Genomic DNA, 25,928 nt, shown 5'->3' on the forward strand with positions numbered 1-25,928 from the left:
AGTGTTTTGTTATGGTGTGCCCTAATGTATTCAACCTATGTTATATGTGGGCAACAGAAAATCTCACCTGCAATACTCCTATTCTGTGCGTCCCAAATGGCACCCTGTTCTCTATATAGGGCACTGCTTTTGACCATGGCCCATAACGTTTTATAGGGAATAGGGTGCCATTTGGGATGTAATTTATGAGACTTCTGTTCCCCCCAAAAATACTTCACTTTATGTTAAATGCTGTATGTATTTATTAACATTTTTGCTCACTAAACTTGACTTTATAGGAGAGAGGAACAAGCTGGTATATTATTTCAACACCAATTGGACACACTGCATAATAACATTACCAATATTATTTTGATAGATGATAACATTGAGGTGTAAAGTAAACGTTATTTATTATATGTTTCACTAAGTGAAGCTTTATTGCTTCCTAACCAAAGTATAATGTGATGTGGGAGAGTTTGTGTGCGTTTTTGTCTAGGCTGGGACACAGGATTCATATGTGCAGTGTGTTACGCAGTACTAAACAGACGTGTTCTTGATAATGTCAGTGTACAATTGCAGGACTTTAGGTCTGTTCAGGAGGATGTAACATTACAGAATGTTCAGATAGAAATGTATGGTGTAGAAGAGATTCTCTCAGATAGAAATACAAGGAATAGAGCTGACATGATTCCCTATTCTATCTACTATCAATGTTCAGAAAGTTTACATCACTGAATGGACCCCTGAGGTTGGTTGAGGCTTACGTCATTGAGGAGTTGTGTGTTTGAATGTGAGTGGAGGGAATCTTTAGCCTGGTTCCAGATCAGCAATAACAGCGTTACAATGGCCATAGGAGTTGGCAAGACGGAACAAACACATCTGGGATCAGGCTAGGAAGTCCTCTGTTTCCGCTAGTCAAATAAAGAGCAATATTATATACGTCCTATGACCAAGTAAGGTTTACTTACACTCCTCTAGTACCCTCCCCTTATCTTTTTTACATTGCTTGTGCACTAAATGGTACCCTATTCCCTATAGCAGGGGTGCCAAACTCATTCCATGTAAGGCTGAGTGTCTGAAGGTTTGTTTTTTCCTTTCAATTAAGACCTAGACAATCAAGTACAAAGGAGGAGTGAAAACCCACAGATGCTCAGCCTTCCATGGAATAAGTTTGTAAAGAGTGCCCTATATAGTGCACTACTTTTGACCAGATCCCTATGAGCCCTGGTATATAGTAGTGTGCACTATATAGGGGATAGGGTGCTATTTGGGACAAACATGGTTATTTATTTATGTTTAAGTGTACTTACAACTTGCTTTATTTAGTTTAGTTTACTCTATAGGTACATTTATGGGCATATTGTTATTGTGTGATAAGTTTTAATGTTATTTCTGATTTGTTCTCATCTGTCTAGCTTTTTCTAAAACTCTTTTTAAAGGACAAACTATTGGAAATGACTCTTGTCTCGTTGATTAATTCATGCGTTTGTTTTGTTTTACCGTTGAAAAGGGGATGTGTCTACGACTCCAACACCCTTATCTCCATCTTATGTTCTGTAATGGTATAACACTTTCAAAGTGTCGATTCTTTGTGCACCATTTCTGTAACGGTAATCGGTACTGGTGCCAGTTAGATGGTGTAGGTGTCTGTAGTCTTCAGCTGTGTAAGAGACCGGGGGGGGGGGTTGTCTCGTGTGGACATTCCCGTTTCCAAATAGGATGATGTTGTATCGGTCCTTGTTATGCTCTGCAGCCTACACCTAGGTTAAGGAGTTATGATTTCATTCACAACCTCAACTATTTCCTAGGACCTGTCCAGAAACATTCCCTAGTCCCTACCCACTAGATTTTCTTACATCTGTCCAATCCTTGCATAGGTAGGGTGTAGTTGTCAGTTTGGGAATCAGGCCCTAGTATATGTAGTGCTTTCCCTAACTTGTATAAATTCAGATTAAGGTACTTCCTCTTACACAGACCCTGACATTCTTCTCTTTGTGATCATTATTTCCCTCTTATGTAGCCTACAACTGTATGTCTGTCTCAGAGTTGGTTATTTTCACTTAACAGACTGGTTTTGGCTGACTGTTAGTACTGTTATTATATTATTTACTGCCTTATACCTTTTTTTGGAAGGGTTAACGTCTTCAGAGCTATGCTTGAACTTTTAAACACAGGGCCTGTATTCATAAAGTGTCTCAGTATGAGTGCTGATCTAGGATCAGTTTGACGTTTTAGATCATAATGGACACCTGATCCTGATTAGCACGTCTACTTTAGATGCTTAGTAATGTACATATGGCTCCAGATCAACTTGGCTTGTTTGTCTTTTTATTTCTGTTGACAGAGCAGAGAGAGAACAGCACCATGTTTTTAGTATGCCAAACTGTAAATCTGGATTTATGATGTTTGTTCAAATCTTTGTTTTCTGATCTATTTCAATACGATGGTTCATTTAATTGTAAATAAAAATGTTTTACAAATTWGTTTTTGTGTTCTTGCAGTCACAGGATAACAGATTATAACCACTGATCATCATTAGATCGTCATTATTAGTTGATCATCCAGTCAGGGAGGTTTGCTGTGTGGCCAGAGTGCCATATTGGTGTACTTACAGCGGGTGATGGGCAACTGTCAGTCGGGGTCTCAACTTACTGTTGGGAGGTAGAATACACAAGGTGCAATACCCAGCGGCCAGGAATCTAAACTGGTACTGTAGTAATCAAGGTTGGATTAAAGCCTTCGGGGCCCCCATTGATTTTGCTACTCTCACTCAGATTTCATATTAAAAACTGCAAACATTTCTCTCCACCGTATGGCAAAATGAGTAGAATTGCACTAAATTAACTCTTAAACTAAAAAATGTGCATTAGTTAAAATTACTAAATATTCTCTCCGCCCCTGGCAAAATGTGTAGATTTGCACAGAATTTTAAGCATAAAAAAAATGTCTCCGGGGAGAGAACGTTTTCTGGCCCCCACCCCCATCAAAGTTGCCCATCCCTGACTTAAAGTATACTTCTGGCAGCAGTCTGTTCTCTTAGATTTTATATCTTGATTTCGATTGAACTGTCCTGGCAGATTCCTTACCCAACGATGCGTTCATGTATTGACTTTGGGTGATGTCCTCTAGTCTAGTGGAATGAGATGTTCTGTTCTGTTTGCACAGCTGTTCGTGTGATGCAGACAGCACAAAAACAAACTGATTTTCATCAGAAGACAGAGAAACCTCCGAATATTTACACATACTTTATTTAACATAAGGGCATTTTAGGACATTGGTTATCATCCCGATAAAACAGACTAAGTAGTTAAGACATTATGTTTAAAGCCGTTTTCTTCTGCACTTTGAATCTTGTATTTTCAAAGGGATTATTAGCTGCAGTTCTTGAAATTTCAGTAGATAAATGAATGGGTATAGGGCCTACTATAGAGAATCAACATGTTCCCTACCAAGTGTTCCTGACTTGCGTGAATTAATCCAATCTGTTCCACAGAGGGAAAAGAGCCTTCAATAGGCTGTTAGTTGCATTCTTTACCACATTATCTATTGACCACGTCATGTGAAATCTACAACAACCCCATGCACATATGTGTCATGTCACAATGAAAGCTTGTTTTTCAGTAAAGTTTTTAAAGAACTCTTTCTTTCTTCAAAGGGATCAAGTGAAAGTAGACTAAATTACACAGTGTTAGAAACCTGATTGCTCCAGTCCAGGGGCTTTGTACTAGTATTGGGTTATGAAACCGCTTAGTAAAGCCAACCAGATCCTTGTGTTGACACAAACAGGGGAACAACAAGCCTTTAACGAGGTGAGTGACACAGCCTGTCCCAAGCCGTTCTCTCCCCCTCCCTCATGGCCCTAGAAGTTTGCAGATCTAAAGGGTATTGAGGAAGTATGCAATGTAGAGGTGGATCTTCCACCATATTGCTTCCATCGCTGCTAACATCGAAGGGTTACTTAGGGCCATGGAGGAAGGAGGGGCAGGCAGTGAATTGGTACCGACCGACCATAGAGATAGTTAGAGGACACAACATTGTTTAAAAAAAAAATAAAAAAAGCTTTATTTTCACATACACCAGGTAGGTGCAGTGAAATGTGTTGTTTTACAGGGTCAGCCATAGTAGTAAGCGACCCCTGGAGCAAATTAGGGTTAAGTGCCTTGCTCAAGGGCACATCGGCAGATTTTTCACCTTGTCAGCTTGGGTATTCAAACCAGCAACTTTTTAGTTACTGGTCCAACACTCTAACTGCTAGGCTATCTGCCGCCCTATATCTGTCCCATAATGGCGAATTTGAGAGCATGGGCAGGTGATCCTTCCCAAACCCATAGGAAGTCCGACCCAGTTGACTACTTCAAAATGGTGAAAAGCCTTAATGGCACTTCCCATACTAAAATGTACTTTTGGGCACTAGAGTCCTCTATCTATCTCTATGGGAGCCCAGGGCCCATATACTCTGAAACGCTTTGTGAATGAGTGCTGATCTAGAATCAGTTTTGCAATTTAGATCCTAATGAATACGATTACATGAACAGGGGGGACCTGATCCTAGATCATGAGGCCTGTTTCTTTGAGGTCCCAATGTCACATTTGTTTCTCTGATGCTGGCTGGGGTTGTGTGTTAGCTCAGTTCCTGCTATGTTGGAGGTTTTGAGATAGAGGGAGGGAGAGAGAGAGAGAGAGAGAGGAAGAAAGAAAGAGAGACTGTAGGGAGTTCTACCTGGAGACAAAACAATCACACAGATCCTCATTATCCTCTCTCCTCTCTTCTCATCCACTGTTGGACTAACTCCAGACATTTATCCCACATGAAAAACTATCCACCGCCGACCTCCCCCTTTCCTGCATAATAAATATAACCAGAACAAAATGCCTCCTCTATGTCTTTWRATTCTGAAATAGCCCACTGACAAAACTCTCACTGCTTTTCTCTGTTTTCATAAAGGGACTCACGTACCGGGGGAAAGAAAGGCTCTACTGTTTCCCTTTCTGAATGACTTTCTGGTTTTCCATAGAATTCCATATGTTTTGTTATTGCAGGAACATTTTGAAATAGGTACAAAAGCAAAGGGGAAAGAGGGTGTCTACTGTTGTTTCAGGAGGATGGAGAGCACATGGTCGACGGGCGATGCTTTCGGAATCTGGAGAATTTGGAATGTTGGAGATTATTTCTTCCTTTTGTGTGAAAAGGGAAAATTAATACAGGATGTGAATGCTGCAGGTGTTATGTGACATTGGCCAGCTTTCCACTAAAATCTGATAATGTTAATGTGTCTCTTTTGACACAGTGACAGACAACATGCTAGCACACAGAACTTGTTAATAAACCCCTGTGCTTGTCTTTCTCCTTGATGCCTTTACTCCAAGGAATGCATAGAGTATGTATCATTACTTCTAGGGCAAATGTATGTTGCCCAGTTATATAGTCTAGTGTAGTGGCTTAGTTATGTAACCCAGTTATGTAGTCTAGTGCGGTGGTTTAGATATGTTGCCCAGTTATGTAGTCTAGTGTGGTGGTTTAGTTATGTAGCCCAGTTATGTAGTCTAGTGCGGTGGTTTAGTTATGTAGCCCAGTTATGCAGTCTAGTGTAGTGGTTTAGTTATGTAAGCTAAGTTAGTAGTCTAGTGCAAGTGGTTTAGTTATGTATCCCAGTTATGTAGTTCTAGCGTAGTGGTTTAGTTATGTAGCCCAGTTATGTAGTTTAGTGCGGTGGTTAGTATATGTAGCCCAGTTATGTAGTCTAGTTGTAGTGGTTTAGTTATGTAGCCCAGTTATGTAGTCTAGTGTAGTGTGGTTTTAGTCTATGTTAGCCCAGTTATGTAGTCTATTGGCAGTAGTTGTTATGTAGCCCAGTTATGCAGTTTAGTGCAGTGGTTTAGTTATGTAGCCCAGTTATGTAGTCTAGTGTAGTGGTTTAGTTATGTAGCCCAGCCCAGTCAGTACTTAGCTTGGCTGACACGACACACGTCACTCACAGCGCAGGGAGAGATGTGAGCACACTGATCTAGAAAGGAGGCTATTTGTTAATGCAATATTCACTCAGAAATAGAGTGACGTGTTTGTTTGGTTCTCTCAAATGTGATTTTTTTCCTCTGGGGTTGAGACCTCTCATTGTTTGTATTTGAAAATCCAAGCGTTGTAATGGAAGGGGGTGGCGCTCGGGGGCTGTGTGTGGCTGTGCATGTGGGTGTTTGAGTGAGAAAGACACAGAGAGACAACCAGTAAAAGTACATTATCGATGCATTGTGCCGACAACATCAAAGAGCCATTCCAAACTCTGAAGTCAGGAGGACTTGGAGAGTTAGGTGTTACCCAGACTAGTCAGCACTCTCCTCTCCAACTGTCTCCAGCAACATCCCCATGCTCTGAACTTTAACAATACATGTGTGCATCATCAAACAGTCCAAGCTAACAGCTTCAAACGAGTACAGCAAGCTGAGAGCAGGAGGCGTGTTACTAATAATTATAAAAGGAAGTCTTGAGTTGGCCATTAAAGAGCATTGTCATTTTGAGTCAGGGGTGTAGTGCGTATACGAATATGGCATGTTTATCTCTTTTCTCTCTCCCCCACCCCTCCATCCCTCCACCCTGGAAGCTTGCGGTTCTTTTGATCTTCTTTATTGCAATTTAATCCCTGGGACGGGCGAAGATGGGAGTGGAGGAGTGGCGAAAGACAGAGTAAGAAAGACGAGAGAGAAAGGACATGTGGTGAACATTACGCCCCCCCCCTCTCAGACAAATATATAATTGAAAAACACATTGAGGTATATCTTTCATTTCCTGATGGCTATTTCTCCAGTCAAAATGAAGCTCTGACCTGACATTCCTTTGGTTCTAATACTAATCAACAGTCCAGTATGTACAGGCTTTGACCTGCATTCTGGTCTGTACTGCCAATGGACTTTCCTGATAAACATTTTTTTTTCTCTTTCTGATCAATTCTATTTTAAACCTATAAACATTGCTGATAATATTGCTGATCACTTAACTTTCCTCACTGTATACTGTATTTTGTGATAGGGGCATGGGCTGATCACTTGACCTTCCTCACTGTATACTGTATTTTGGGATAGGGACATGGACTGATCACTTGACCTTCCCTCACGGTATATCTGTATTTTGGGATAGGGACCATGGCTGATCACTTGACCTTCCTCACTGTATTTTGGGATAGGACATGGACTGATCCCCTGACCTTCCTACTGTATACCTGTATTTTGGGATAGGGGCATGGGCTGATCACTTGACCTTCCTCACTGTATTTTGGGATAGGGACATGGGCTGATCACTTGACCTTCGTCACTGTAATACTGTATTTTGGGATAGGGACATGGGCTGATCACTTAACCTTCCTCACTGTATACTGTATTTTTGGATAGGGACATGGGCTGATCACTTGACCTTCCTCACTGTATTTGGGATAGGGGCATGGGCTGATCACTTGACCTTCCTCACTGTATACTGTATTTTTGGGATAGGCCGACATGGGGTGCAAATCAGATCAAACTAGTAGTGTAGGACTGTCTTTATTTCATGTATGGAGAAATAGTTGTGCAATAATAATGACTTATTAAAACATTAGATGGCTGATATATTGTACACTGCATTGGCAAGGCCGCCAAATCACTGTAGTTACCATGTAATAATTACATCATATCTTAATTACATACTGAATATGAGCATAGTGGAAATATGTCCAAGTACAATATTACTGTTTCTATTGTAAAAAATAAAATAAAAAAAAGGGGGAAAAAACACTCTTAGTTGTTCCAAGTGTTTAGGTCCTATAATCAAGAAGCAAGTCAGTAAAAAACAGGTGTAAATGATACAAATTGTAAAAGCACACTGCATTGAATCACTGAGTATGTAACAATAAACAACAGCAACAAAATATTCAGATAAATCAGAGCCATGTTATACCGGGTGTGCATCCCAAATGGCACCCCATTCCCTACATAGTGCACAATTAAGTTGTGCACTTAATAGGGAATAGGGTGCCACTTTGGACGCAGACATTGGTTCATGTCTCTTAAAGGACTACTCTGTGACATTTACAGCCATTTTTGATCATCAGCTTTAAACGAAAACTAAGTAAATGAAGGAGTGGGCCTTTAAACAGATCTAGCCAATGGTATTCCACATACATGAGCGCCGCCTCCGGTCACTATGGCAACCCCAGGGCCCAACTCCTGAGCGAATGAAAGAAAAATAATATTACCATTCCATTACCACTTTGTCAGTTTGTTTCACAAATGTTTACTCACTCACATTCATTAACTCACTCACTCAATCAACCATTCAWTCATTTCAGTTACATCCTCACTAATATATTTTATAGTCAATGTCAGTCCAAACAATTCTGTGTCTGTCTCTCTCATTTTCTTTTAACTTCTCCTTCTCCCTCTGTCCTTCTCACTCGTTTCTCCCTCCCTCATCCCTCTGTCCAATGCTCTTTTTTTTCTCCTCCTTCCTTCTGTCCCTCTCACTCGCTCCTCTGTCCTCTGTCTGTAAATCCTCCTCAGAAGTCATAGGCCGACACAAGAACATGCACCTTCGCCACATGCTTAGCCTGGAAGGTGCGCTCACTATACTCGGACATATCCACATCAACGCTGATATCCTGCGGTCCTCGTAACCCCTGAACCAGGATCAGTTCACCCGTCTGGCGGTCCGACCTTTGCATCACGAACATCCCGCGGGTGTTGCCCCCAACGATGCCGAATCGCAGGCTGTCGGGGCCGGGGCGGCCGGGGGCGGCGGCAGTCGCCATGCGGAACAGGGTAGCCGGGGTCTGGAGGTTGGAGGGGAGGGAGAGGTAGTGGAAGGAGACCGTCTTAGGAGCCAGGTGACAGGAACGACTCTCCATAGGGCAGGGGTTCCTCTCACACTGACTGTGGGGGAGAAGAGAGGAGATGTTGATGTCATTTTGAGAACAATAGGCTCTAGTGACATGAACATACAAATGTGTACACAGCACACAGAATCAAACGCACACAATCTGGTACCATCATTTACAAACAGAGAACAATTCATTCCTTTCCCCGTTAGAACTCAGTCAAGTATCCCTGGTCAAAGTGTTTGAAATAAGAGACAAAATGTTTCAGTCCTGATTCATCTTGTATGAAGAAACTTTATTGTTTTGAGATTTTTTTACCAACATACTTTGTTTAAGTCGTACTGGTCTGGTTTAATGAGCATTCCTATGAGACACACGCCTTGCAGTGACAGTATTTGTTTCCCTAAAACATAGCAATTGAATAAGTATGCAGAAGATACACTGTATATCTCGCTATCCCTCTAGATTGGAAACTTAATACTGCGCAAAAATAAAATGCTTCTTCAATTAGCTGCAGAGTGGACAATATTATCATTGGAAATTAGAAGAAAGCTGTCTGTCTCTTGAGAGTAGTGGCTCTATCACAGGATTAAGAATAGCACGCACGCATGCACGCACGCACGCATGCACGCACGCACGCACGCATGCACGCACGCACAGTATCCACCGCCAACTCCCTCTGAATTGGTGGAATGCCTACAGTAGGAATACTGGGGGTCTGACCAATTATTCTACTGCTGGGGGAGGAATAATACACACACAAACACCAGGGGGTGTCTATCTGTATCTACTTACAAGGGAGACGTCTTGACGTAGCTGATGTTGCCGTGTGATCGGGGACACTCCGGGCTCACACACTGGAACCCTCCTCCTGTGTTGATACATGTTGTTCCTCTACTGCAGTTGTGCTGCTGGGTCAGACACTCATCCACATCTGGAGGACAACATGAGAGAGGGATGCGAGAGATGCGAGAGGGAGAGGGAAGAGAGAGGGAGGGGAAGGAGAGAGAGAAAAGGGCAAAAGAGAGGAAGAAGAGAGCAAGGGGGAGTGAGAGAGAGAGAAAGAGAGAGGGGGGTTGGGACAGAGAGAAAGAAAGGGAGAACGAGAGAATAAATGAAACAGAGAAATAAAGATTGAGACGTCCAGCCTCTGACCCGCCCGACTGGCACCCTGCTTCGTGGTTAGTGTCGTCTGGGCTGGCGGGCAGGAGGGCTACACTAGAGGACTGTGGGACTGACTGTTTATTTGGTTGTTCAGTTTAGTCTCCCCAAAACGACTCGTCTCACGTATTCCTTATGGTCTGTTCTGCTGGGAAGTAGTGAGGTCATCTAATCTTCCACTGGCCAGCAGAGAAGTTACCGCTTCATAAGCTACAGGGGAGTTGATGAAACTGGACTGGGGAGTAGAGACTATGGTCAGGCCAAAGACAGGGCACATCCACAGAAATACATACAGCCACCAGTCTCCTCTTTCTCTTTTGCTCTCTCCCTCCTCTCTTCCTTTCAAAGGGTCTCCATCCATACCATCCATAGCTAAGCTAATACACTGCAGAGCAATACCTCCCTCCACCACCATCGCCCTTCCTTTCCAAAGACCTCTGAAGCTAAATCAACCATGAAGATGTTTGTTTATCCCTTCTCTTCATCCCTCCATTCCCTCGCCTCTCTCCTCCATTCTCTCATTCCACCTTTATTAATCCTCCATAGCTAAACCATGTTTGTTTATTCATCCCTCCCTTCTTCTCTTTATCCGTCTTTCACCCCCCCCCCTTCCATTCCCTCATTCCACCTTTATTAATGTACTGCAAAGCCCCACAACACCACCAGCCACATTATACAGAGCCAGGACCCAGGCTGTGTCTAGCTGGGTCACTCCTACAATGCGCTGCCTTTTCTGTTCCCAGGAAATGTTGTGTAAAATGTAGATTCCAAAAGGCTTTAAATATAAGGTCACGTGTCCTTTACCTTAAAAACAGAAAAATATAGATCTTGAAAAGGAATTTTATGCATTTTTAACACTTTTGTCAGTGGATGTAGGTGTTTTACCGTGTTCCCAAGACCCCGGGTGTTATTAATCAACTTCTACGAGAAATACAAGCCATAAAATATTCAAATATATTTCAAATCTTTCTTCATTATTTTATAGTCTCAGTTAAAATCTCTCTCATCAAAACGTTTTTTTCATTATTGTATTTTTTATTATTGTATTTAACATTTTCTGTGTGTCCCTGATATCACTTCCCACCCTGTTAGTTTGTAGTAATTATCATTTAGAAGACAGACCCTTCCCACAATGACATCACGTTCAGAAAGTGCCATCATTTTTTGGTTGGAATATCAATGGTGCAAAGCTAGACAAGACTAAACAATCGGTTTTATCTATTTTTCATGATGCTAGTCTGTTTGTCTCACTCATACATTTCCAGCCTGTTAGCGTAAATTATATCGCAAAAACGTACATCATAAATGTCAGTACTGGCCGATGTCATAACGTAGGAGGTTGTCTTCTCTCAAATGAGCCATTGATCATATTTTTTGCGATATTCCTACCTTGAGAAATGTGTAATTTAACAGAGGGTCTGCTTCTTCAGTCCAGGGTGAGGCACATCGATCTGCAGGTTGAACATGGTGAGCTTGTAGACTCCTAAATTGATAGTGCAGTTTGTTTAGGCGATTCTACAGCTAACTAGCTACTTCACGTGCTGATATTGACTTTGGTATTATTGTGTGTAGCTACGTTTGCTAGCCAGTCAGCCCATAGAGAGTGTATTGCATTGTGGGTTTTGTAGTCGACTTGAGCTGCAATAGATTTCGACAACAATTTCACATTTTATTTAACTAGGCATGTCAGTTAAGAACAAATTCATATTTATAATGACGACCTATCCCAGGCAAACCCGGACGACGCTGGGCCAATTGTGCGCCGCCCTATGGGACTCCCAATCACAGCCGGTTGTGATACAGCCTGGAATCGAACCAGGGTCTGTAGTGTCACCTCTAGCGCTGAGATGCAGTGCCTCAGATCGCTGCGCCACTCGCCACTTGCTACCAACTTTGCTATAATGACAAAATGAAACATTTCTTGACAAAAAATATTGTAAATTATAGGAATGAGTGGTTTTGGGTGGATGTTTCCTTTAATCTCAATCACCCACAGATATATGGCTAATTTAGGCTCCAAATTTCCACCCTGTTAGGACTATGCAATGACTGTATGGTATTATGCACCTAGAGATTTAAGTGCCTGAGCTTGACCAATATTTTTTCTGAAAGTCATTTTTCTGATAGAAAACTAAACAAATGAAAAATATATAGGCTACTTTTTCCCCCAAAAGTGATCTGGTCCAAAAGGCTATAGATGGTATGAAAGACACAGCCATCAAATCCTTGCTTCCTCTATACTCCATAATTGTTTACTCAATTCCTCTCAAACCACAAGGAAGCAAGGACACAAGGATTTGACAGCTAACGTTTTCAGCCCCAGCCCCAGTCTGGCCCTCCCTGCCTGTAGCTTTGTAGTTATAAGCCCAGCTCTGCAGCTCCATGCATAGCGCCACAGCCAAAAACCCATGGAAATGAATGGGCCATTGTCCTCCATCCCCTCCTACTAGAAGTCCTCACCGGTCCAAAAAGCTGGATCCGTTCCGAAATGGATCCGTGGCTTTCCCACCCGACCCGATATATATATATTTATTTTAGTTTTTAAATGGAGACCAGTTCTGAACTAAACCCATGACAGTCACACCCATTCTGAAAAGCACAGTGGAAAACAGACCCAGTTTGGGATTTGACTGACCCATTCAAATCCTGAGAGAAAGAGAGAGAGAAAGACACCTTCAACTCGGCGCTGCCAGCGCCATCAATAAACAAGCGATATTGGCCAAATGATCCACAGTTATTTGTCCTTAAAAACTGCCTATAACAAACTGCCTATACAAAAAAACTATTAGCTGTATTTCGATAGTAGTCTTTTGTTTTATTGGTTTTTACTTTCCTAAAACAATAGTTGACTACCTCACAGTTAAGCTGTTGGAGATTTGAGCGACATGCATCAAGGCATTGCACGCATAAGGCCTAAGCGTCCACTGTATGATATTAATATAAAAAATATATATATTAAAGGAGACAAGCTTAGGCCTAGCCCTAGAGAGACGGAGAGGAAGATATAGATATTCCGGCGCCATGTTCCAGACATCGACATGGATTTATTTTTAGTTGTCAGATAGGCTACTACTGCTATACAGATATAGGTGTACAGAAGGATGCTAATTCGTGAATTTTCATTCAGAATATATTTGATATTGGTAGGCCTAAAACATTCTTCCTCTCAAGCTTTTAGATTAGATTCACTAGAATCCCCATGAGCCGAAGGCAATGGCGACAGCTAGTCTTATTGGGGTCCGACACATAACGAAAAATACATCACAGACAAAATACTTTACATTTAAAAACATTAACATGTGGTGTGTGTGTGTGTGTGTGTGTGTGTGTGGGTGTGTGGGGTGTGTTGTGTGGTGTGGTGTGTGTGTGTGTGTGTGTGTGTGTGTGTGTGTGTGTGTGTGTGTGTGTGTGTGTGTGTGTGTGTGTGCGTGCATCTAGATGAGTCCATTGGAGCCAGTTGGAGTGTCAGTGCGCACTGCATTCATAGGCCTGCTGTAGCTAAGCCTAATAATAGCCATACCATACCAAACTTTCACAAAAGTTATTTAACTTTATTAGGGGTAATATCAAAAGTAACTCATGCCATTGTTTATAAGGTAAATACAAACATGTTATTATATTGCGGCATTACATTAATTACCAACAAAGTCCAATTCCTACTGTAGGCCTACCCAACAAATGACAGCAAGGCTAATACTATTTATTTTACAACAGGCCTACTTTTAACCTGAAACTAAATACGGAGTTCAAAACACAGTTAGAACTTACTTTAGCCATGAAAATGTCTCAACAAAAAGAAACAAAACACTTTTTGAATAGTCCATTTAAATAACTGGTTTAGATTATTAAATAGACTTACAATAATCATCATCATCATCATAATAACCATAATGATTTACAATAATATTAACGACTAAACAATTGATAATAAATACGAAAATAAATAAATGAAAGTTAGAAAATTGCATCAAACCAGAATAGCGAGTTGCACACAGACACGTAAACGTTTTTCTCATCTTTGTCCACTACAAAATTCAAACTTGTCCCCGAGGACTTTCCCCTTTACCGGCTTCTTTTCACTATACTCTTTCTCCTCTAACTGAACATTTTCTTCAATGAAAAAGGACTCCATCTTCGCAATCAACAGTAACCTAGGCCAAGGCTCCTTTCACTCGCTCTCTCTCTCTCCTCAGCAGCAGGCGCACTTGAGGCGGGCAGCCTGAACCAGTTTCAGCTGGATATAAGCTATACGTTTTATTGAGTTGCAATTGTCTGGCACAGATAACAAACTCGCGCAGCTCTCATCACACAAACACTACATTAACAGAGGACAGGTACAATCGGGTCGGTCCGTAAATACATTTTAATTGCACATACCAGAGACACCAGGCAATTATATCAGACCCGGATCCAAGACAAATGTCAGAATTTAGGACCAGGACCACCACTTGGGTCCCTGGTGGTTCTCGGAATTTCGGGTCTGTTGAAACCATGAAGACCTCTACCTTCTACCTTCCCTACCGCCCTCCATCGCCTCCTACACTCCATCCTCTCCTGCACCACTTCCGCCCTCCATTCCCTTCTACCCTCTCTTCTGCCCGCGTCCCTCCATCCCCTCCTACCCTCCCTTCCCCCCTCCATCCCTCTATCCCCTCCATCCCCTCCTATCCTCCCACTATCCTACCCTCCTGTCACTCACCTTCACAGCTCCTTCCATCAGGCAGCAGCTTGTAGCCTCTGGGGCAGGAGCATTGGTAGGAGCCTGGGACGTTGACACACTCATACACACACAGCTTGCCCCCCTGGTCCAGCCGGTACACCTCACACTCGTTCACATCTGGGAGGAGAGAGAGAGGAGGGGAGGAGAGTGGTTTTATTTGACCCTTGAAGTTTTCTGAGCAAAAAAAACGACATTTATTTATTTTCATGGTTGGACATAAAATACTGTAAAACACCAGAAAATCAGCTCCAAGTGATTTTAATTTTGGATATCTGTTCCCAAGTATTCCCATACATAATAGAGATACGTGATTGTAAAAAATGTAAGCAAGGTTTGAAATGATTGTTTTAGTCAAATATATTGTACAGTGAGGGAAAAAAGTATTTGATCCCCTGCTGATTTTGTACGTTTGCCCACTGACAAAGAAATGATCAGTCTATAATTTGAATGGTAGGTTTATTTGAACAGTGAGAGACAGAATAACAACAAAAATATCCAGAAAAACGCATGTCAAAAATGTTCTAAATTGATTTGCATTTTAATGAGGGAAATAAGTATTTGACTCCTTCTCAATCAAAAAGATTTCTGGCTCCCAGGTGTCTTTCATACAGGTAACGAACGGAGATTAGGAGCACACTCTTAAAGGGAGTGCTCCTAATCTCAGTTTCTTACCTGTATAAAAGATACCTGCCCACAGAAGCAATCAATCAATCAGATTCCAAACTCTCCACCATGGCCAAGACCAAAGAGCTCTCCAAGGATGTCAGGGACAAGATTGTAGACCTACACAAGGCTGGAATGGGCTACAAGACCATCGCCAAGCAGCTTGGTGAGAAGGTGACAACAGTTTCTGTGATTATTCGCAAATGGAAGAAACACAAAAGAACTGTCAATCTCCCTCYGCCTGGGGCTCCATGCAAGATCTCACCTCGTGGAGTTGCAATGATCATGAGAACGGTGAGGAATCAGCCCAGAACTACACAGGAGGATCTTGTCAATGATCTCAAGGCAGCTGGGACCATAGTCATCAAGAAAACAATTGGTAACACACTACGCCGTGAAGGACTGAAATCCTGCAGCGCCCGCAAGGTCCCCCTGCTCAAGAAAGCACATATACATGCCCGTCTGAAGTTTGCCAATGAACATCTGAATGATTCAGAGGACAACTGGGTGAACGTGTTGTGGTCAGATGAGACCAAAATGGAGTTCTTTGGCATCAACTCAACTTGCCGAGGAGGAATGCTGCCTATGACCCCAAGAAACCATCCCCACAGTCAAACATGGAGGTGGAAACATTATGCTTTGGGGGTGTTTTTCTGCTAAGGGGACAGGACAACTTCACCGCATCAAAGGGACGATGGACGGGGCCATGTACCGTCAAATCTTGGGTGAAAACCTCCTTCCCTCAGCCAGGGCATTGAAAATGGGTCGTGGATGGGTATTCCAGCATGACAATGACCCAAAACACACGCCCAAGGCAACAAAGGAGTGGCTCAAGAAYAAGCACATTAAGGTCCTGGAGTGGCCTAGCCAGTCTCCAGACCTTAATCCCATAGAAAATCTGTGGAGGGAGCTGAAGGTTCGAGTTGCCAAACGTCAGCCTCGAAACCTTAATGACTTGAAGAAGATCAGCAAAGAGGAGTGGGACAAAATCCCTCCTGAGATGTGTGCAAACCTGGTGGCCAACTACAAGAAACGTCTGACCTCTGTGATTGCCAACATGGGTTTTGCCACCAAGTACTAAGTCATGTTTTGCAGAGGGGTCAAATACTTATTTCCCTCATTAAAATGCAAATCAATTCATAACATTTTTGACATGCGTTTTTCAGGATTTTTTTGTTGATATTCTGTCTCTCACTGTTCAAATAAACCTACCATTCAAATTATAGACTGATCATTTCTTTGTCAGTGGGCAAACGTACAAAATCAGCAGGGGATCAAATACTTTTTTCCCTCACTGTATATCAGTCTACAAATGACTTGTAATTATGTTCCAGCCCCCTGACCATCCGCTCAAGAAAAAAATGGCCCGAGGCTGAATGTAGTTGATGATCCCTTCCCTAGAGTCATACATTTACCAGGATCGAAACAGGAATACAGGATAGAAGGATAGAAAGAGAGGAATAGGTGGAAGGATAGAGAGGGATACAGTAGGTAGAAGGATTTGAGCTAAAGGGCAAAAGGCCCTCTGTCCAATCTCTCATCTGTTCTGTCTGYCTGTCTGGGATGGGGTAAGGAGAGAGTAGTTTAATGCCTAATTAAGAGTTAGGGACCAATAACATGACATCTCTGCAACAGCACAAGAGATGGAAATGGGTGTTCCAGGGTCTAGACACATAAACTATGGACATTACAGCCATGTCAAGCAGCAGACCTGGGTTCAAACAGTATCTGTTATCTTTCAAATAGGAAGGTGGAGATACCGCCACCATATTGCTTATAACTATCCAATCCTCTCAGATCCTAACTAGTGTTTAGTGGGTAGGGGCTAGATGCTAGGGGTTGTTTCTGGAAAAGGCCAGTCTTTCCCTGGCAGATGGAGTTGTCTGAGGTGCCACTCATATGAAACACAACATCACAGCGTTGGGCTCTGTCCATTTTGGCATAGCCTGATTAAACCAGATTGAACAAAACTAACCAGGCTAACATAACCAAACTAACCAGGCTAGATCACTGTCTGACTGTCTCACCCTGGCAGATGCTGTTGTCCGAGGTGCCACTCATGTGAAAACCAGCGTCGCAGCTACAGTGTTGGGCTCTGTCCACCTTGGCACAGCGGGGTCGTCGACTAAACGCAGGGTCGTCCATGACGCTCCACTCAGGTGGCGCTGAACGCGAGAGAGGGAGAGGGAGGAGCTTAAACTTCGCCCGGCGGCCTGGAGAGGGCCTGTGCACCACTGGACAACGCAACCACAACCACGCACAAAAAGCACAGGCACAAATACAACCACAGCACAACCACAACCCAACCATGCAGACGTACATGACAATACATTGGCAAACAACAAAGACAAGGACATACACGTATCAAGGACTTGACAACACATACACAGACATAACACAACACATACAACAATGCACAGATATCCACAAATACAGTGTGTACAACAGAACATCATATGTGATATAGCAACAAATAGCAATGTCATGCAATTGTCTCTAGGTCCTATGTCCTATGGTAGGGTCTTAGGTGTATGAAGTCTGGTACTGCTGACCTGTCTGTGTCTGGTGCTGACAGTTGGATCCACTCCAGCTCTGTGGACAGGTGCACTTGTATTGGTTGACTCCCTCTACACAGGTCCCTCCATTCTGGCATGGGTTACTGGAGCACTCACTCACATCTATGGACATAAGGGAGAGGTGAAAGAATGAAAGATTTCCTGACCAAGATGGCTGCCCTGTAGTCACATTGCCTAGAAAGCTCATGTCGATTCTAGTGTTCTATTTAATTCTGTGGTTGACACTGTTCTAAATACATACATCATGTCTCACACACGAATGAGCATACTGTTAGCTCTCTACTTGTCTTAGTCCCATCTAGGGGCTGTAGGTCTGCTCTCTGTCCAGGGGATGGGTGTTACCTAATACAGCAGATTTAGACCAGACTAACCTGGTGGCATCGTTTACAGACAGAGGACAATTCATTCCTTTCCCCGTCAATACTCCCCTTCAAGTCTCCAGCCTCACCGTTCAAAGTGCTTGAAATGAGAGATGAAATGTTTCAGTCCTGATTCATACTGTATAAAGTGGTGTTGTTTGAGCTAAATGGACTTGCAAAGATGGGGAATGGATGGATGGTGATTTGGGGGGTTGTTGTCAAAAAAGTTCTCCAGAGAGCATTGGCATGGTTTTATTAGCATTATGGTTTTAATGGTTTTATAATGGTTTTAATTCTTGTAGAATTGTAATGTTAGGAGGCACATGCCTTCCACTGACTCCAAGAGTCTGTGTTTATGTAACTGCTTATAACAAGTGAAAAACTCCCTAGAAGAGGTTTGTACTGATTTTGTACTTATAAATATGAAGAAAAGGTTATTCTTCAAACGTGGAAACTTAATCCATTACAACAAAAACACTTCTTCAATTGGCTGCAGAGTGGACAATGTTATCATTGGAAATTAGAAGAAAGCTGTCTGTCTCTTGAGAGTACTGGATCTATCACGGGATTAAGAATAACACAGACACACAGACACAGACACAGACACAGACACACACACACACACACACACACACACACACACACACACACACACACACACACACACCCTACTCTACCCTCATCCCCCCTCCCTGTATCCACCATCACCTCTCTCTGAATTGGTGGAATGACTGGAGCAGGAGTACTGGGGGTCCGACACATTTTTGTGGATCCTTTGTTCGAACTTTCAGAGGCAGCCCCATTCATCCCTGGTGCTACACCAAAAGGTTGATGCCGGAGAAGAGGGAACAGAAGTGGGGTTCTATTCAGACTCAGGCGGCGAGCAAACCATCAACATTCAGTTCCTGGACAATAAAGTAGATGCGCTCAGGGCGAGGATCTCCTTCCAGAGAGACATAAGGGACTGTAACATACTCTTGATTTCTTTCTTTTTGTGTGTGTTTACTTGTTTGATATTTTACTGCATTGTTAAGAGCTAGTAACATAAGCATTTCGCTGCACCCGCTCTAACATCTTCTAAACTGTGTACCTCGAACAATAAACTTTGATTCGATTTTTCTTCTGCTAGGGGGAGGAATAACACACATACACGTCCCATTCAGGGTGACCTTGTTTGAGCTGGAGCAGCCCCTGAAAGCCAGGCTGAAAGGGAGAAGGCAGCCCATCCCGTGAGCCCGCCAGCTGGCCAACTAGAGGGGTACCAAGCTTCACATAAACCGATAAGGGGATCAGAAGAAAAGGCCCATTCTTCATCGTGGCTGGAGCTCAGAGCCCTCACTGAATGAACCCCTCGTTAAAGGGGCATTAAATGTCTCAGAGGACACAGAAAACACCTGTACTAGACTGCATTCCAGGGGGGGGCGCATTCCCCTATTCCCCTTCCCCTCTCTGTGTTGCTGCTATTCCCCCATAATAACGACTACGTCACAAATGGCATTATATTCTCTATGTAGTGCAATTTTGACCAGGGCCCATAAGTAGTGCACAACACAGATAATATGATGTAATTTGAGATGCAGTCCAGGATTGGCAGCAGGGCTACTGTAAGATTACTAGCCCCTTCTCTTTTTTCTGTTCCTCTCTTCAGTCTTTTTGTCTAGGGGTTCCAGAAGGCAGAGGTTAAGTTCATCCATGCTGGTTCCTCTCCAGTCTTTTTGGTCCATGGTGTTCCAGAAGGCAGAGTTAAAGTTCATCCATGCTGTTCCTTCTCTTCAGTCTTTTTGTCCAGGGGTTCCAGAAGGCAGAGGTTAAGTTCATCCATGCTGTTCCTCTCTTCAGTCTCTTTTGTCTCAGGGGGTTTCAGAAGGCATGAGGTTAAGTTCATCCACGCTGTTCTTGTCTTCATCTCTTTGTCCAGGGGTTTCAGAAGTCAGAGGTTAAGTTTCAATCCATGCTGTTCCTCTCTTCAGTCTCTTTGTCCAGGGGTTTCAGAAGGCAGAGGTTAAGTTCAATCCATGCTGTTCCTCTCTTCAGTGTCTTTGTCAGGGGTTCCAGGAGGCAGAGGTTAAGTTCATCCATGCTGTTCCTCTCTTTAGCTCTTGTTTCCAGGGGTTTCAAAGGCAAGAGGTTTAAGTTCATCCACGCTGTTCCTGTCTTCAGTCTCTTTTGTGCCAGGGGTTCCAGGAGGCAGAGGTTAAGTTCATCCATGCTGTTCCTCTCTTCAGTGTCTTTGTCCAGGGGTTCCAGAAGGCAGGGTTAAGTTCATCCATGCTGTTCCTGTATTTCGTCCAACCGGTATTTTTCCGTTTTCTCTTCTTTCCTGTCTTCATTCTCTTTGTCAGGGGTTTTCAGAAGGCAGAGGTTGTTCATCTATGCTGTTCCTTGTCTCTCATTACAGTTTAAACTCTGTTGTCCAGGGTTCCAGGAGGCAGAGGTTAAGTTCATCCATGCTGTTCCTCGTCTTCAGTCTTTTCTCGTTTGTTCCAGGGGTTTCCAGAAGGCAGAGGTTAAGTTCATCCATGCTGTTCCTGTCTTCCAGTCTCTTTGTCAGGGGTTCCAGAAGGCAGAGGTTAAGTTCATTCCATGCTGTTCCTGTCCTTCATCTCTTTGGTCCAGGGTTCCAGAAGGCAGAGGTTAAGTTCATCCATGCTGTTCCTGTCTTCAGTCTCTTTGTCCAGGGGTTCCAGGAGGCAGAGGTTAAGTTCATCCATGCTGCACGCACATATTTCATTACAGCACCACGGCCCATGGTCTAATAGCAGCAATTATGTTAAGCATGCTATTGATGGCTCACATCTCTGCCAGCCCGGCCATCGCTACTGGCACTAGCCGAGACATTCCAACTTGCATTCCAAATGGCACCCTATTCACATAGGTCTCTGGTCAAAAGTAGTGCACTAAATAGGGAATAGGGCGCCATTTGAGACACACCCAAAGTGGTACAGTCAGTTCAGTCAATGTGAGCTTAGGTCTCAAAGGAGACGGTGATGTTGATGTTTAAAACGACCAGGAAAAGACCCAACTTGCACAATATCATCTCTGTGGATGGGTTCTAAAGGGGGTAGTCCTATACATATATAAGATGTCTAAATTTAGAGTTTGGCTTTAAAAAAGCACTATTGAGAGAGAGAGGATAAAAAATGTCAAATATGTGGAAAAGCAGTTTAAAAATATCCCAGGGAGTGAAATAGGTCTATACATCTGTACCTGTCCTGTGGTCAGGTGGCCCCGGGGAAGGCAAATAAACGCCATGGGATTAGGAAAGGAGTCAAAATACAGTTAACCCTCAGAGGCAAAGACCTACCTCTTTCCCTCTTTCATTTTCTCTCTCCCTCTCCCTCTAGCTATCCCTCTATAGCACTCTCGTTCAAAATACAGTTAGCCCACAGAGCTAAAGACCCAGGGACTGTGCCCTCCTTCTATCCTTATTTCTCATTCCCTCTCTCCCCGTCTATCTATCCCTCTCCCTCTCGCTATCTCTCCCTCTCTCTCGATCTATCCCTCTCCCTCTCTCTCCGTCTATCTATCCCTTTCCCTCTCTCTCGATCTATCCCTCTCCCACGATCTATCCCTCTCCCTATCTCCCCCTCTATATATCCCTCTCCCTATCTCTCCCTCTTCTATAATATCCCTCTCCCTCTATCTATCCCTCTCCCTCTCTCTATCCTATCCCTCTCCTCTCGCTATCTCCCTCTATATATCCCTCTCCTCTCTCTCCCTCTATCTATCCCTCTCCCTCTATCTCTCCTTTCTCTCCTCTCTCTCGCTTCTCTCTCCCGCTATCTATCCCTCTCCCTCTATCTCTCCCTTTCTCTCCCTTCCTTCTTCTCGCTCTCTCTCCCTCTCTCTCTTATAAGTCAGGTATTTTTTCCCTCTACACATTTTCACACTCTTCTCTCTCTTTTTCTGTTTTTCTCTTCTCCTTCTCTTTCTCCCCTCTATCCCTCCATTCTCTTCCCTTTCTTTCCTGCATATTCTCTTCTCTAATCTCTCTCTATCTCTCTTTTCCTCTCTTTTTTTTCCCTCTCTCTTCCTCCGTACATCAATCTTTACAAGTCTACAGGGCCCTCTGTTCGTAACAGACTACTCTAGATTCTAGAACAACAAGGGTCTGGGTCGCAGACGCCAGATTTCTGAACAGTAGTGTTCTTTTAACAAACTAAACAAGCTCAGTCAGAGCAGTTCCTTACAGATGTCTGTCCTGTTAACTCTTCAGTCGGGCTCAATGTATTTATTTTTTTGCTCAACTCTGAAGTAGTTGAGGGTGCACTGTCTGGCACACCCCAATAATTAATGCAGGGCCTGGGTTAATTTCATTAGGTAGAAAATGAAAGAAAACAGACTGAGAACAGAGAGGGACTACCTGGAATGTCCAATGAAAAACTCACAATTTTTCGTGGTTAAAATTTACATGGCATGCCCCAAGGACACGGCCTAGATTTAGTTTTAGCCAACTGTATTTTTGTAGCCATGCAACCACTCTGACCACAGTTTTTATCAGAAATCTTCATAGGTAAATTGTGAAGAACAGGATGGGAGTTTAAAGTGATAGTGATGTCATAGTAAAAGCTAAGCACTAACAGGTGTATGGATGGATCGGCCACTGTGCAGACACATACTTTGGGGGTTCTGTGTTTGTTTTTTTGTGTCCTCTTTCCCGCGGCGGCTGTCTCGTTTTCCCGCTAGGGCTTGCCTTTGCGGCCCGTCGGTCGGGCTGGTTGCTGGTCGTCGCGCCGTGCGTCCGCCTTTCGCGGTCCCTCCGCCCGGCCGCGCCGGTTGGATTTCCCGGGTGTTTCCTGCCCCTTTTCCCTGTCTGCTTGCGTCTGTCCTCCTTATGTTTCCGCGCGGTTCTGTCCGCCCTCGGCCCTGCACCCTGCCTCCGCCGGTGCACTCCACGTTCTGTAACCTGCTGCTTTGCCTCTGGTATGGCCTTCACAACCTTCCTCGCAGCAATACCCTTCCCCTTTGCCCCGCCCCGTCCCACGCTTCTCGTTCTTCTTGCTCACTGCCCTTCCACTGGACACCGGCCTTGTGGCTGTTTCCTTGCCTCCGCTCCGCGTTCACCCACTAAGTCCTCCACGCTCCTCATCGCTCGGATCTGGGCTACCTCCTGCCTCGGATCCTGGTTCCTGAACCGGGCGCCGCCAGGTGGAGGGTCGTGCACCCATCTTGCTCGCTGCTCCTCCTGGAAAGCCTCCGGGGGTGCGTGCTCACGTCGCCTCCCTAACTGCTCTGTTCCATCCGCTGCGTGGCAAGGCACTGCCTCCACCACCTCACTCTAGTTGCAGACCCCACAGTGGGAGGCTGAATCCCGACCCGAGAGACCTCATATGGGAGGAGGTCGAGACTGCCGAGGTGGAGAAAGACTATCCCTCACATATAAGGCAGGAGATAATCTCGCTCGATACAGGAAAGTGGCGAGGACCGACCGCCCCCTTCTATCGGGCGCAGTGGAGCAGGTTGAGAGTTCAAGCTTCCACATGACAGTCCGTGAAGAGGGACCGACAAAGGTATTCCCCTCAGGAACTAAAAAAGATTTGGCACTCGCTCGTCTCAGCATCTCAAAGGTTTACAGCGGCCATCGAGAACATCTGATGGTTGCATCACTCGGCTGGTAGCGGACAACGTGCCTCGGCCACTCCGACGCACAGGCACCTCCACACCGGGGTAGTGCTCCGCGCCCCAGACACTCACTGGGGCTCAAGCTGCCTGCATCCAGGACCCTTACGGCAGGATTTACTGATTTTCCTAAACCATTTGCAATATTCATTAAAAATTACTTTGTTTCTGGATTTTTCCCTCATCTTTGTCTGGTCATAGATGAAGTGTACTATGATGAAAATTACGGCTCTCTCATCTTTTTAATGGGAGAACTTGCACAATTGGTCCCGGCATGACTACATATTTTTTTGGCCCCACTGTTATTGTGTAGTCATTTAACTATCATTCATGTACACACTACCTCAATTAGCCTGACTAACCCGGTTCCGCGCACATTGGTCCGGTAAATCTGCATTGTGTCCCGCACCCACCACCACCACCCGCCAACCCTTTTTTAACGCTACTGCTACTCTTCTTGTTATCCTATATTGATGTCACTACCCTACTACATGTACATACTACCTTATTCAGCCCGCTACAGTGCCTGTAATTAGTCGTTAACTGGTTATACTCATACTGTATATAGCTCGCTAACTGTTTAGTTTCACTGTCTTTTTCTGGTTGTTTTATTTCTTCTTACTTATTATTGTTCACCTATACCAATTTTTTATCAAAAATTGCACTCTGGTTAGTAAGCATTTACTGGTGAAATATGTTGTATTTGGCGCGTGCATAAAAGTTGATTGATTGTACCTGGTGGCACTTTAAGAGGAGAACGGGCTCAAGTAATGTTTGGTGGAATGAATGGAATGGTATCCACACATCAAACATAGGTTTCCAGTGTTTTGTACCTCACTATCATCATTATTGCCGCCTCCCTCTGGTTTCCCATAATTGCTTTCGACTAGCCAGTCTATAGATACATGAAGGGAATGACAGGGAGAAGGAGAGTACTACTTTCCGATGAAAGAATCAACCGGCTTCTGAAGATCTCTCACTCAAGGAGTGAACAGATCAGAAGGAGAGGAACTTTGAACGAGCAAGGTGTAGATATGTGGTTTCTTGGGACCCCTATGAAGCCTTTTTTGTATTCTTAAGAAGTCAGTTTCTCAGAAACCACTACCTTCCATACTCCTGACATGCAAGGTGCCTGCGAGTCTCGGAAGGAGCAGAACAGGAGACCACGAAGGGTTAGCGAAGGTTTCAGGATGGTCTCCCTACGAAGGCCTGCTGGATCTGGTTCTCAGGTAGGTTCTGCTTGTTGATTTCTTCATGGCAAAGCTGACGGTTTCCCTGTGGGAGTCCAGGTACAAACAACCGCACTGGACGTGGAGGGAGGAGGAGGGAAAGGAGGAGGACAGGAGGAGGGAGAGAGGGGAGTGGCAAAGGGAGGAGGAGAGAGGGGAGGAGGGAGATGGGTTAAAGGGTAAGGTTGCAAGACAGCCAGGTAAGGTTGTGGGTAAATTAGATGGTCAAGAGAAACTAACCTTGGAGTCATGTCTTTGAATGAATTGATGGATTTGTGATGTACATGAAATGCATAGTTTCATATTGCTTGACCACCCTACTCCCCATATGCCGTTGCTGATCAGCTTGATGGTTTGAAAGTTTCTTCACTTGGCGGCTTATGGTTATCCTACATAAACAAGCAGGCAAGTCTCAGTCAACCACTTAAGCTAGATACTATTTGGAGAACAGGAAAATCTGGTTTGTTTGGTGGAGTGTATTTCTTAGGATGGGAGGGCCCCTTGATCTGTGTGTTGTGAGTGTATCATTAGAGTGGCTTCTGTCTGGTTGTTTGTGAGTGTACTTTCATTAGAGATGGGGCTCACAGCTGATGCTGGTGTGTCTGTGAGTTTCTCATTAGAGATGGAGGGTCTCACTCTGATTGTTTGTGAGTGTATCTTATGAGATGGGGTTCACCTCTGATGGTGTGTCTGTGCGTGTTTCCTCATTAGAGATGGAGGGTCCTCCTGACTGGTGTGTTGAGTGGTATTTTTCCTGTGAGGGAGGGTCTCACGCTGATTGG

At 44.0% G+C, this 25,928-nt stretch overlaps 1 protein-coding gene across 2 annotated transcripts in view; it reads right to left on the reverse strand.

Annotated features, from left to right (window-relative positions):
- Nucleotides 1-7,493: 7,493 nt before the first annotated feature.
- The window catches only part of LOC111968055 (fibulin-7), a 34,472-nt gene continuing 16,037 nt past the window's right edge, over nt 7,494-25,928 (reverse strand). The window contains exons 4-8 of one of the 2 annotated variants that reach the window (XM_023993583.3): nt 17,916-18,041; nt 17,391-17,597; nt 14,680-14,817; nt 9,615-9,753; nt 7,494-8,874 (exon numbers count right to left, since the gene is read on the reverse strand). In XM_023993583.3, coding sequence (XP_023849351.1) covers nt 8,502-8,874; nt 9,615-9,753; nt 14,680-14,817; nt 17,391-17,597; nt 17,916-18,041 — 983 coding nt within the window. In that variant the 3' untranslated portion in view covers nt 7,494-8,501. The remainder of the gene's footprint in view (nt 8,875-9,614; nt 9,754-14,679; nt 14,818-17,390; nt 17,598-17,915; nt 18,042-25,928) is intronic. The other variant, XM_023993585.3, reaches the window with a different exon arrangement.

Source organism: Salvelinus sp. IW2-2015, linkage group LG8, assembly GCF_002910315.2.
Source record: "Salvelinus sp. IW2-2015 linkage group LG8, ASM291031v2, whole genome shotgun sequence".
NCBI lineage: Eukaryota > Metazoa > Chordata > Actinopteri > Salmoniformes > Salmonidae > Salvelinus > Salvelinus sp. IW2-2015.